The sequence below is a fragment of the Canis lupus genome, chromosome 9 (genome assembly GCF_048164855.1).
Source record: "Canis lupus baileyi chromosome 9, mCanLup2.hap1, whole genome shotgun sequence".
In the NCBI taxonomy this organism is placed as follows: Eukaryota; Metazoa; Chordata; class Mammalia; order Carnivora; family Canidae; genus Canis; species Canis lupus.
The window spans coordinates 35084117-35097694 of NC_132846.1; the positions used below are offsets into that span (position 1 = coordinate 35084117).

Consider the following 13578-nt stretch of genomic DNA (forward strand, 5'->3'; position numbering starts at 1 on the left):
AGGCTCCATGCAGGGAGCCTGATGTGAGCTCGATCCTGGGTCTCCAGGATCAGGCCCTGGGCTGAAGGCAGGCGCTGAACCGCTGCGCCACCCAGGCTGCCGTAATTTGTAAAAAGTATCCAAAGATAATGAGTTTAGTGTAACATCGATATTTTTAATAAAGGTCTTCTTTTTAAAAAATAAATAAAAAATAAAGGTCTTCCTTTAAAACTGAAAATAACATTTGCTTAAAATTCTAAACTTTACAGTTTTAGACACCCTTTTTTAAACCAACTATCATGGCTTCTGATTGTAATCTTTCCCTCCCATAATCCCTAAAATCTAAGTCTGTGATACCCTTGTAGTCTTACTAATTGTGGAATTAAATCATATCATTGTTTGCTGAACATGTTTAGGAGGATCAGAAATGCAAATACATTTAAAATAGCTCTTGTCAAGGTCCTTAGCAAGGATTGGATTCAAATTTTATGGATACTTGGGTATCCTTAAATGAACTTTGAATGAGTGTTTTTCATTTAGTATTTGGAACCTAGTTCAAAAAGAATAAATATACTAAAATAATTTATGAAGACTAACCTAAGTACCTAAGTACATTGATTTGAAAAGTGTGCAGTTTAAAAAAAATTATGTATAAAAATATTATGTTTCTTATTCTCCTAAATTAACTGAATTTAGATGTGATTTTTCAGAGCCAGTGACAATGAATACCTCTTGTTTCTATTCCTTATTTGAGAAGTTTAAGTAACTGTTACTATTAAGATTAAGGAACTCCTTCCCAAAGTAGCATTCTACCCCCAGCTAAAATAAGCGCTTTATTTTCAATCCTGCTTTACATATAACCTAAAGAAAACGGTTTTTTGTATTATCAAATTTCTTTGTTATATATTAGAATTCATTTGAATATTCCTAAAGAGAATAGAGCAGTTATGAAATGCTATCGTTTTTAGCACTAATTCTTAAATTATAGGTTCCTGTTATCTACTTATATTTCTCTCATCTCTTTATTGCAAATTAAAATTTTTTGGAAATCTCTATCCGCTTGTGAGATGAATTTAAATACATAAGGATAGAAGTCTTTACACTTTTTGATTGTGCACACACACTGGCCCCATTAGTAAGAAAACTTTGGAGCACATACCTTCAATGTGTATGTATGTTTACTTTGTAAACATTTGTACTCTTATTTGTACTCTTATTACTGTATTATGAAACACAAAAGTAAGAATTTGGAAAGGGTGAGATCATGGTAAGTAATAATTCTAAAATTGTACTTACTAATGCTAAAAGGTTTTTGCTCCTCAAAAAATGTGTAGTGTGATTAAATATTTTTTATTATCTTTTTAAAGGTTGTGGCTTAACATTTTAAAGGTAGTGGTGGAAGAAGTGCATGAGTATACCCTTATGAAATCATGATTCCATTTTCAGCTATAAATTTCTGTCTTCTGGGATCCCTGGGTGGCGCAGCGGTTTGGCGCCTGCCTTTGGCCCAGGGCGCGATCCTGGAGACCCGGGATCGAATCCCACATCGGGCTCCCGGTGCATGGAGCCTGCTTCTCCCTCTGCCTGTGTCTCTGCACCTCTCTCTCTCTCTCTGTGACTATCATAAATAAATAAAAATTAAAAAAAATTTTTTTTTAATTTCTGTCTTCCTTGATGTAAATAATTTGTTCTTATAAATCAGAATATTTTTACATATTTAACAATGAGTTAAAAAGTCTGTGTTTAGAAGATTTTTTTTTTAAGATTTTATTTATTTATTCATGAGCAGGCAGAGGGAGAAGCAGGCTCCACACAGGGAGCCCGATGTGGGACTTGATCCCAGGACTCCAAGATCATGCCCTGAGCCAAAGGCAGACACTTAAGTGCTGAGCCACCCAGGTGTCCCTAGAAGATTTTAAATTTAGGTTACACAATGTTTCTGAATCTGACTTGGATAACTAGATTTTTAGCAACAAAAGTACATAACACTGATAATATATCATCCACCTTCCAGAGGTTGCCTAGATTGTATAGATATCTTTGAATACGAGATTCTTTTTTTTAATTTTACTTTTTTCCTCCAAATTTTTAGAATTCTAGTTTGTTAACATATAATACTGGTTTCAGGAGTAGAATTTAGTGATTCATCAGTAGAATTCAGTGATTCATCACATACAACACTCAATGTTCATCACAAGTGCCCTTCTTAATACTTGTCACCCATTTAACCCATCCCCTGCCTACTACCTCTCCATCAACCCTCAGTTGTTCTCTATCATTAAGAGTCTATGGTTTGCGTCTTCTCTTTTTTCTTTTTTCTTCCCGTATGTTCATCTGTTTTGTTTCCTAAATTCCACATATGAGTGAGATCATACGGTATTTATCTTTCTCTGATTGACTTATTTCATTTAGCATAATACATTCTCGCTCTATCCACGTCACTGCAAACGGCAGTATTTCATTTCTTTTGGTGGCTGAGTAATACTCGTGTGTGTGAATGATGAAGTTTCTTCCCTAGAAACAAAGTCTTTCTTTTTTTCTTTTCTCTTCTCTTTTCTTTTTTCTTTTCTTTTCTTTTCTTTCTTTTTCTTTCGATTATATTTACTTATTTCAGAGAGAGAAAGAGAGTACAACAGGGGGGAGGGACAAAGGGAGAGGGAGAAGCAGCCTCCTCGCTGAGTAGGGAGCCTAACTTGGGACTCGATCCCAGGCCCCAGAATCATGACCCAAGCCCAAGGCAGACACCTAATTGACTGAGCCACTCAGGCGCCCCCAAAGTTAATTTTTATGTTTGGCTTTTAAAAAGAGTGCGGGGCAGCCCCGGTGGCTCAGCGGTTTAGTGCCGCCTACAGCTCTGGGCCTGATCCTGGAGACCTAGGATCGAGTCCCACGTCAGGCTCCCTGCATGGAGCCTGCTTCTCCCTCTGTGTCTCTGCCTCTCTCTCTCCTCTCTGTGTATTCTCATGAATAAATAAATAAAATCTTAAAAAAAAAAAAAAAAAGAGTGCTCCCCGCCCCCCCCCCTCACATCCGCTTTCTGTCAGCCTGTGTCCCTCTCCCTCTCCCCCTCTCTCCTTCCTCTCCCTTCCTCTCTCCCACCTGAGCACAGGAACCTGCACAGGCCCGGCTCCGCTCGCGCCTCCCTCCTCCCCTTCCCTTCTTCCCCACCCCGGCCGGAGCCTCGCGGCTGCGTCACCGCCGCCCCCCCAGACAAGATGAACACCCCCAAGGAAGACATGTAGAGTGTGTCGGTCAGAAGGAACACCTGAGAAACCTCTTTATCATCCTTGTGTATGTACTGGCAGTATTAAGTTTATTCACCAAGAATGCTTAGTTCAGTGGCTGAAACAGTCGAAAAGAATACTATGAATTATGCAAGCACAGATTTGCTTTCACACCAATTTATTCTCCTGATATGCCTCACGGCTTCCAATCCAAGACATATTTGCCGGACTGGTTACAAGTATTGGCACTGCAATACGATATTAGTTTCATTATACACTTGTGGCCTTTGCAAGGTTGGGAGTTGTTCCTCTTACAGCATGAAAACCTCGCTTAGAAAACAATATCCGCTGGGACGCCTGGGTGGCTTAGCGGTTGGGCGGCCTGCCTTCGGCTCTGGTCGTGATCCTAAGATCTGGGATCGAGTCCTGCAGTGGGCTCCCAGCAAGGAGCCTGCTTCTCCCTCTGCCTATGTCTCTGCCTCTCTCTCAGTCTGTGCGTCTCTCATGAATAAATGAATAAATCTTTAAAAATAAATAAATAAGTTAGAGTGCTTATATTTTTCAAAATGTTGCTGAAATGGAAAGTGGTAATGTGAGTGTAATTTAACAGACTGTTTCTGCTTATTAAACTTCTATAGTTCTAAATAAAATTTCTGTTTTAGGTTCAATTCCAGAAGGTGTCCTAGAGGACATTAAAGGTAAACTAAGTTCCCATTTTTGTCCCTTTTATCCTTAAATATTAGTTCAGAGGGCACATGTTTCTAAATATTTATGGAGGCATAAAATGCATTAAATTCATAATGTAATATCCTAGAAATATTTGATATATAGGATAAATTGTAGAATCGTGTAAATAAAATTTTGATTTTTTTTAAATTTATGGAAGCTTTTTAGCATTATTTATGATGTCTTATTGAAGAAACTTCTCAATTATAGAGTATATAGGATTACTAGGGAATTAATAGTTTGCACAGTTAACAGATAAATTGCTTATGAAAGACGCTGGTTTTATGTTGTATAAAGGTTTTTTATTCCAGTTTTTAAATACATATTTATAAGGTCAATTATTTTACTGACTTTGGAAGTTCTAATTTGGGGCCAAAGTATATTGGGCTCACTTGAATAAGATACATTACTTCTTTCCTAGAGTACACCTTTATGATAATTTTTTAATTGAGTTTTCTGGCTTTGGGGGGAGGTTATTTGTGGGTTTTTTGTAAAATTTGTTTATTTTTTTGAGAGAGTGTGTATGCAACACAGGGGGAAGGGGCAGAGGGAGAGAGAGAAGCAGACTCCCCACTGATCAAGGAGCCTGACACAGGGCTTGATCCCAGGATCCTGAGATCATGACCTGAGCCGAAGGCAGACGCTTAACTGACTGAGCCACCCAGGCACCCCAGTTTTCTGGTATTTTGGCTCACTGAAAGGAAAAGCATTTAAAATATAATTTAAGGGGCATCTGGGTGGCTCAGTATTTGAGCATCTGCCTTTGGCTTAGGGCGTGATCCCAGGGTCCTGGAATGGAGTCCTGAATCAGCATCCCCACAGGGGAGCCTGCTTCTTCCTCTGCCTATGTCTCTGCCTCTCTCTCCCTGTGTCTCTCATGAATAAATAATTAAAATCTTAAAAAATAAAATGTGTGTGTGTGTGTGTGTGTGTGTATGTAATATTCCTCAGTACTGAGAATGTCATGTAAAATTAATAAGAGAAAATCAGATAATAATGGATTTTAGAATTAATTGAGACCTAGAGATAATCTGGTACAATTGGGGCCCTGAAATACTAAGTGATTTATTTAGGGTCACACCATAGCTGGTATTAGAGCGAGGTCTGAAAAGTGGATATTGTTCTTCATTTTATTGTTTATGTGGTATAATCATTTATAATTTCTTCAGTTATTGTAAAACTTGGGTCATTTGTACATGCTTATTGCAGTAGCTTCCTATGCCAAGTATATAAGATCTTAAGGGCTATTTATCTTATATAACAAAGAGAGTTATGAGGACTTGAATAAAATACAAAATATGTAAATAGCTTGAACATCTAGCTTACTATTTAGCATATTAGCATATTAGAAATTCCTAATATATTTTGAATTAGTGAATGAGAAGAATTTTATATAAAATGTAAATACATATTTAACATGTTTTACAAGTAATTAACAAAGTTATTAGATTTCTTGCATTCAACGTCAGTTTTGTTTCTACTTTTTTTTAATTATTTTTTTTAAGATTTCATTTATTTATTCATGAGAGACACAGAAAGAGAGAGAGAGAGGCAAAGACACAGGCAGAGGGAGAAGCAGGCCCCATTCAGGGAGCCCGACGTGGGACTTGATCCCAGGTCTCCAGGATCAGGCCCCCGGCTGAAGGCGGCACTAAACCGCTGAGCCACCTGGGCTGCCCAGTTTTGTTTCTACTTAAAAATTTTTTGTTCCTTACCTACTTTGAAAATAATTTGAAGCAACTTATTATAAAGGCGCTTTGCAACAGAAATAATATTTGAAAGAATAAATGTTCAAAGTGCAAAAGAAAAAGGTGACCTAGTAGAAGGAAAATGGTAGTTTTGGGCTATGCCAAGAGGGAGAAAATAATCATAAAAAAACACTAAACTGGGGATCCCTGGGTGGCGCAGCGGTTTGGCGCCTGCCTTTGGCCCAGGGCGCGATCCTGGAGACCCGGGATCGAATCCCATGTCGGGCTCCCGGTGCATGGAGCCTGCTTCTCCCTCTGCCTGTGTCTCTGCCTCTCTCTCTCTGTGTGTGTGACTATCATAAATAAATAAAAATTAGAAAACAAACAACAACAAAAAAACCCCCACTAAACTAAGGAGTGTTACTGCCTCTAAGAGCAAAATTTAGCTTCTGTCCAACCCAGATTTTTAAAAAGAATCAGCCAGGTAGATACATAAGATTAGATATAGAGACAGAAATCAATTTGCCTCAGAGAAACATCCTATATTTTCACGTTGCTAAAATTTACTTTTATCATGGTATTCTTTATATAGGAAATATAAAAAAAATAATAGTTTCCTCACAGATTTTTTTAATGTGATTTTGTGAAAGATGAATATGCAACATGTCTTAACAATGCTTCAGTGAATGAAAAAGTTTTTTATTTATAAATAAATTGTCATAACCAAACTAAAAACAAGGAGAGCTTATAAAATCCAAAAGAATGGATGACTAGTATGTTCACTTGAATAGAATTGTCTTAACTGGGACATAGATTGATTCAATCACAAACTATAACAAGTCTCCTTTTCTTTCTCATAAGTGCGCACTTGCTTTGTAAGTGATCTGAAACGTGGATTAAAAATCCAAGCAGCAAAATTTAATATTGATGGTAATACTGAGGTGAGTTAAAAAACAAATATATATTCTTTTTACAGAGATTATAACTTACATATTTATGCTTATGATATTTATATTTCAGCGTCCCTTACCACCCCCAAATGTCGACTACCCATTGGATGGAGAGAAGATTTTACATGTTCTTGGATCAATCAGGTAGACCTTAATTTTTATGAGCAAAATAGTGAACTAAAATGAATTTTTGGCCTTTAAAAATATATAAGCCTTTAATATTGCTGATTAACAATTATTTTCATTAGGCCTTCTCATTCGTGATTTTTAATAGTCAGCTTTTTAATTAAAAAAATTTTTTTTTAATTTTCCTTCCTGTCCTTCAAAGTACTTCAGAATTAATTAGTAGACCTATTCCTTGAGGTAGAGAATAAAGTATAATACTTTTTTAAAAAGATTTTATTTATTTATTTGTTTGTTCGTTTGTTTAAAGGGAGCACATGTGCTTGAGCTAGGGGGAAGGACAGAGAGGGAGAGAAAGAATCTCAAGCAGGCTTCCATGCTGAGTGCAGAGCCTGTTGTGGGGCTGATCTTACAACCCTGAAATCATGACCCGAGCTGAAACCTAAAAGACACTCAACCAACTGAACTACCCAGGTGCCCCTAAAGTATACTTTAAGGCAGGGTTCAGCACACCTTTTTTGTAAGGAGCCAAAGGGTAAATAGCTTAGGCTTTGTGAGCCACATGGTCTGTGTTGCAACTACCTATCTCTATGATTGGAGTGCAAAATCAGCCAAAGATAGTATGTAAATGAATGAGCATGGCTGTGTTCTAATAAAATTTTATTTACAAATCATATGGTCTGGAATTGGCTTGCAGGCCACATATTGCTGCCTCCTGCTTTAAAATGTTTTCATGATAGAAAGAATGCATTCTTCCAAATATGTTTAATCTTTTTTTTCTTTAAAGATTTCATTTATTTGAGAGTGAGCAAGAAAGAGAGAGGGAGAAGGAGAAGGGGGAGGGGCAGAAGCAGAGTCATTGCTGAGTAGGGAGCCCACAGTGGGGCTCAATCCCAGGACCCTGACATCATGACCTGAGTCAAAGGCGATGCTTAATCTACTGAGCCACCCAGACACCCCATATATGTTAAATTGTAAGGACCAGTTAGTAATTCCCTTTTTCATTATTCATTAGATTATTCTACTAGTAATGCAATATAGTTATTAATGACTTACATAATTATATTGGTAACAATAGCATTATTTTTATATGCAAGCTTTATAAAACTTGTATTTATGGAAGTTTTATTTAATTATTAGATCAGAAGATGCATAGAAAAGAGTTATGTAAACATTGAAGAGCCTGTTGGATTCTGAGATAATATAGAGGTTGAGATATTGAAAGGATGAACATAAATACACAGATGTTAAAGATGGTAGGGTAGGAGGACAAAAAAAATGAGAATACTTTTTGATAGTAACTTTAATAATATTTACCTCTTTTTAAAATTTTATTCATTAAATTACTATTTTAAATTTTCTCCAGGTTGTTGGAGCCCAAAATAAGAGAATAAAATAGATGTTGAAGGAAATTAATATGGAGCTTTTTGATTTCATAATAGGAAAATAGATTGGGAATTAAAAAGCCACTGTGTCTCACATTTCAAACCCAGTTAATTTATAAGTGTTTGCTAACATGTTTTTCCTACTAAAAATCTAGTTTCATTGAAACCAGTAGTTTGTTGGTAAAGCAGAAGGGTCCTTTAAAGTAAAGACCACTTAAAACAATCATATACTAAACATTTCATATTAAAAGATATAAATAGTTATTGCCAAACTTTTTTCCAGGACCTTTTCTTTAAGGGTAAGTCTGCTTCTAGAGTTTCGAGTTAAGTGTACATAAACCAGTTAGTTCATGGTTTATTATTTCCAAGTATTTTGTTGTTTTCTATTGTAATTGCAGTGAAAACTTAGTTATTTGTGAAGCAGTCTTGGTACAAAATTCTTACAGAAATTTTCTTCTAGACTTTTGCAGTTGTATTACCCATATTAAAAAGATTTTAGGGACACCTGGGTGGCTTAGTGGTTGAGCGTCTTACTCTTGAATGTGGCACAGGTAATGATCTCAGAGTTCTGGGAGCCCTGTGTCAGGCTCTGTGCTTAGTGTGGAGTCAGTTTGAGATTCTCTCCCTCTGCCCCTCCCTGCACACTTGCACTCTCTTTCTACTGAATAAATAAAATCTTTAAAAATTTTTTTTCAAATTACTGTCTTTTCAAAGCATAGTTCACCAGTTTTTTTTTTTGGTTTTTTGTTTGTTTGTTTGTTTGTTTGTTTTTTAAGATTTTATTTATCCATGATAGAGACAGGCAGAGGGAGAAGCAGGCTCCGTGCAGGGAGCCTAACGTGGGACTTGATCCTGGATCTCCAGGATCACATCCCGGTCTGAAGGCAGCACTAAACCACTGGGCCACCAGGGCTGCCCAACATTCAGCACAGTTCACATAGAAAAACAACTTATTTTCTACCCTACTATTTTTTGGTTGAGTAATAATTGTAAAATTATGTAATTTCAATATCAAATCTGTTGACAATAAAAGACTTGGAAAAAGAAAACTGATGCTCTGTAAGCATTCGTCTCAACTGCTAGAAATGGAAGTATGCAGGCATAACAAGTGGCCAGCTATGAGTGTTGAGCGTCCTGCAGGCCTCAGTATACTTTACTGATGAAATGGAGAGTTGGCAAGTAGGTTGAGTCTCATTAAGAGAATTTTATGTTTTGAATCTGTTTTGAAAAAGATTTAAGAAAACTTCAAAATAGTATGCACAGTATGATCTAAATTTTATTTTAAAGAAATACTTTTTATGTATATGTATAGATCCGTATTGTATGCAGTTTGGCCACCAGTTACACAAACCTGACAGTAGTGGCTTAACCAAGATAGAAGTTTGTCTCTCTTTTAAAAGTTCAGAAGTAGATAGTCCAGGAATGGTATAACATCTCCCATCAGGGACATAAACTTCCTTCCATTTCTTACCCTTCAGGGGGTAGCCCTGTCCATAGGGACCAGGGTGGTCACTGGAGTTAGCAGCTAGTATATCCGCATTTAAAGCCCTGTGGAATATAAGAAATAGTGAAAGGGACTATAAGGGAAAGGAGGGAAACTGAATGGGGAAAAATTAGAGAGGAAGACAAACCATGAGAGACTCCTAACTCTGGGAAAGAAACAAAGGGTTGCAGAAGGGGAAGTGGGTAGGGGGATGGGGTAACTGGGTGATGGGCACTAAGGAGAGCACATGATGAGATGAGCACTGGGAGTTATACTATACGTTAACAAATTGAATTTATTTATTTATTTATTTTTTAATTTTACTTATTTATGATAGTCACAGAGAGAGAGAGAGAGAGGCATAGACATAGGCAGAGGGAGAAGCAGGCTCCATGCACCGGGAGCCCGACGTGGGATTCGATCCCGGGTCTCCAGGATCACACCCTGGGCCAGAGGCAGGCGCCAAACCACTGCGCCACCCAGGGATCCCCAGCAAATTGGGGATCCTTTTTTAAAAAATTGATTGATTGATTGTCCATGTACAGGAACAGGTCAGGGGCAAGGACACTCTCAAGTGGACTCTGTGCTGAGTGCAGAGCCCCATGCAGGGCTCCATCCCATGACTCTGAGGTCACAACCTGAGCTGAAACCAAGAGTTGGCCACTTAACCAACTGCACCACCCAGGTGCCCCTGCTTCCTCTCCTTTTTTTTTTTTTTTTTTTTTTTTGCTTCCTCTCCTTTTTAAGGAGATTTTCTAGAAGTCCCAGATACCACTTCCATCTCATTGTTATGTAGCTACACGTCTAGCTACAGAGGAGGCAGGTAAATAGAGTGTTTCAATTGGGAAGGGGCATTGTACCTAGCTTAAAAATGGAATTCTATTTTTTCAAAAAATTATAGGGCAGCCCCGGTGGCGCAGCGGTTTAGTGCCGCCTGCAGCCCGGGGTGTGATCCTGGAGACCCGGGGTCGAGTCCCACATCAGGCTCCCTGCATGGGGCCTGCTTCTCCCTCTGCCTGTGTCTCTGCCTCTCTCTCTCTCTCTCTCTCTCTCTCTGTCTCTCTCATGAATAAATAAAAAAAAAAAAAATTATAGATTCACAGGAGATTACAAGATGATAGAGAGAGGCTCTGTGTACTCTTCACCTAGTTTCTCCCAGTGGTTACATCTTACTTCATTGTAATACAATAGCAAAACCAGTAAATGGTCATAGGTGTAATCTGTATGTATAGTTCTGTGTAATTTTATTACACTTAGAAATTTGTAATCACCACCACAATCAAGATATAGAACTATTCCACCACAAAGATCTTCCTTGTGCTCTCCCAAAATAGGGTTCTTTTGAGAATGAACAGAAAAATGGAAAATGAATATCTTATGAGACATATGTTATTTTTAAAAACAAATACATGGGGAGAGGATGGTCTTTAAATATATTGTATCACTACAGATCTGCTTCTTGAATCTTTATAGAATTTTGCTCCTCTTCTGTTATTAGGCTTTTGGAAGTATAATTGGATAAAATGTATGTTAATCTGTACAAAATGATCGTTGTACCTAATACTTAGGGAGTGCCTCCTATGTACCAGGCAGTGTTCTATTGAATCATTGAATCCTCACCTCAACACCTGTGAGGCAGGTGCTATTATTCTCCTCATTTACAAGTGCAAACAATGTGTGTTTTAATAATCATTCTATGTTAACATAGTACTGGTATTTGAAAAAGTAGAACTAATGGTATATTCTGTATCGTGCTATATGATGTCAACAAAGCACTCTCTGTTTTTAATCGCATTAGAGATTCGGTTGTGGAAATCCTTTTTGAACAAGATAATGAGGAGAAAAGTGTTGCCACTTTGATACTGGATTCCCTTATACAGGTATTTTGATTTTGTAAAAAGCTTCAATTTATGACTATAGCTCTTTAGAAAAAAAAAGGTTTATTTTTTATTTTTTATTTTTATTTTTAGAAAAAAAAGTTTTTTAAAGATTTATTTATTTAGTTGAGAGAGAGAGAGATAGAGTAAGTGCATAGGAGAGGGGTAGAGGGAGATATAATTTTTTTTTAATTTATTTACTCCTTTCCTCCTTTTCTGTGCCGTGCTTTTTTTTTTTTAAGATTTTATTTATTTATTTGACACAAGCAGGAGGAGGAGCAGAGGGAGAGGGAAAAACACACTCCCTGCTGAGCAGGGAGCCTGACCCAGGGCTCCATCCCAGAACCCTGGAATCACGATCTGAGCCAAAGGCACTCAACTGCTGAGCCACCTGGGCACCCCAAGGGAGACAGAATCTTAAGCAGACTCCACAATGAGTGGAGAGCCTGACATGAGGCTTGATCTCATAACCCTGATATCACAACATGAGCTATGCATAACCAAGAGATGGATGCTTAACTGACTATACTACCCAGGTGCCCTGAGATAAAAAAATTTTTAAGTAATCTCTACACCCCACGTAGGGCTTGAACTCACAACCCCGAAATCAAGAGTGGCATGCTCTACTGATTGAGCCAAACCAGGGGACCTGAGAAAATTTTTAAATGTTATTTTCTGTATTTATACTTTAGCCACTGGTTACAATTTTTAGCTTTTATGTTAAATTTTACAGTTGCTGAGTTTTACTTTGGCACTGAGATAGGATACATTTCAAACTCAGGGATCATAAGTGCTGTCATGTATTATTTCTGTAGCAACTATCAGATTTTTATGTTGTACCTAGTACAGCTTGTAGTTTCTTTAAATGCAAGTTTGTGTAGTGCTGAATTTTAAATTCCACAGGGTTTATAAGAGTCTGTCTCTTTGGTTTAATGACTGGAATCACAGAACTCCATGTGAAACGCCATCGCTTTGAAAGATACTATCTACTCTGGCAGCTCTACTCAGATTTTTATGAAAAACATAGCATCAATGAAAGACTTTAACATTCTAATTCTTAGAACCATAATTTTTCTAAGAATGTTATCTTCCCACTTGACCTAGCTCTGGATATAACACGGTGAAGTTATCACCTCAGAAAAATTAAGTTTCTGCATAATTTCCTTGCTAAAAAAAGAAATAATGCCATTTTATTTTTTTTCATGTTCTTTGTTCAACTGAGTCATTCTTCGTTGAAAATGAGAATACTCACATATAACTACCATGTGCCTTGTGGAATTTTAAATTCTATACTGTTAGATTTTAAAATCTTTAAAGTTCTGTGTAAGTATATGGCAATATTATCATTGCTGTATTTGCTACATGAAAAACTCCCTTGTAAAAGAAACCTTGCTGTGCCTTTTGTGTGTGTGTGATAGTAATGATCGATCACCTATGTTATTCATAATAATCTGTATATTTTCTTGAATCCAATCAAGCATTATTTATACAGGTAAATTTTTTTTTCTTTCTCTTTAATAATAGTGCCCAATTGACACAAGAAAGCAACTAGCAGAGAATTTGGTAGTCATAGGTGGCACATCTATGTTGCCAGGATTTCTCCATAGATTGCTTTCAGAAATAAGATATTTGGTAGAAAAACCAAAATATAAGAAAGCACTTGGCACCAAGACATTCCGAATTCATAATCCACCTGCAAAGGCTAATTGTGTTGCCTGGTTGGGAGGTAAGAATTTAGTTTTTAAAATATAATGATTATATAGTAATTGGTTCCTGAATGGTATTATTAACGGATAGATGATTCATTCTTAAAAATTGCTCGCTTAATGAGCTAATAGAACTTTGAACACTGGCTTTTTCCTTAAATTATTGTCTGAATTGTACACTGATTTCTCTTCGCATTTGCGTTTTTTTTTTTTTAAGTAAACACCCAGTTAAAATCATTACTCATAATAGTGATAGCTATGCATTTATTCCAGTTATACTACCATTGCTCATAACATTTTTTAATTCCTTCTAAAGCTAATTTGAGAGCCATAAATGAGAATTGATCTCTTTATTCTATACTTTATTTTGTGACTGAATTCATTGAATGATAGTTCATAGGAAATGATAATTTCATTGAAATAAGGAAATAGCCCAT

At 36.9% G+C, this 13578-nt stretch overlaps 1 protein-coding gene across 2 annotated transcripts in view; it reads left to right on the plus strand.

Annotated features, from left to right (window-relative positions):
• The window catches only part of ACTR10 (actin related protein 10), a 31637-nt gene that overhangs the window by 16964 nt on the left and 1095 nt on the right, over positions 1-13578 (plus strand). For both annotated transcript variants that reach the window (XM_072838730.1, XM_072838731.1), the window contains 5 exons: positions 3866-3901; positions 6479-6558; positions 6638-6711; positions 11357-11438; positions 12960-13161. In XM_072838730.1, coding sequence (XP_072694831.1) covers positions 3866-3901; positions 6479-6558; positions 6638-6711; positions 11357-11438; positions 12960-13161 — 474 coding nt within the window. The remainder of the gene's footprint in view (positions 1-3865; positions 3902-6478; positions 6559-6637; positions 6712-11356; positions 11439-12959; positions 13162-13578) is intronic.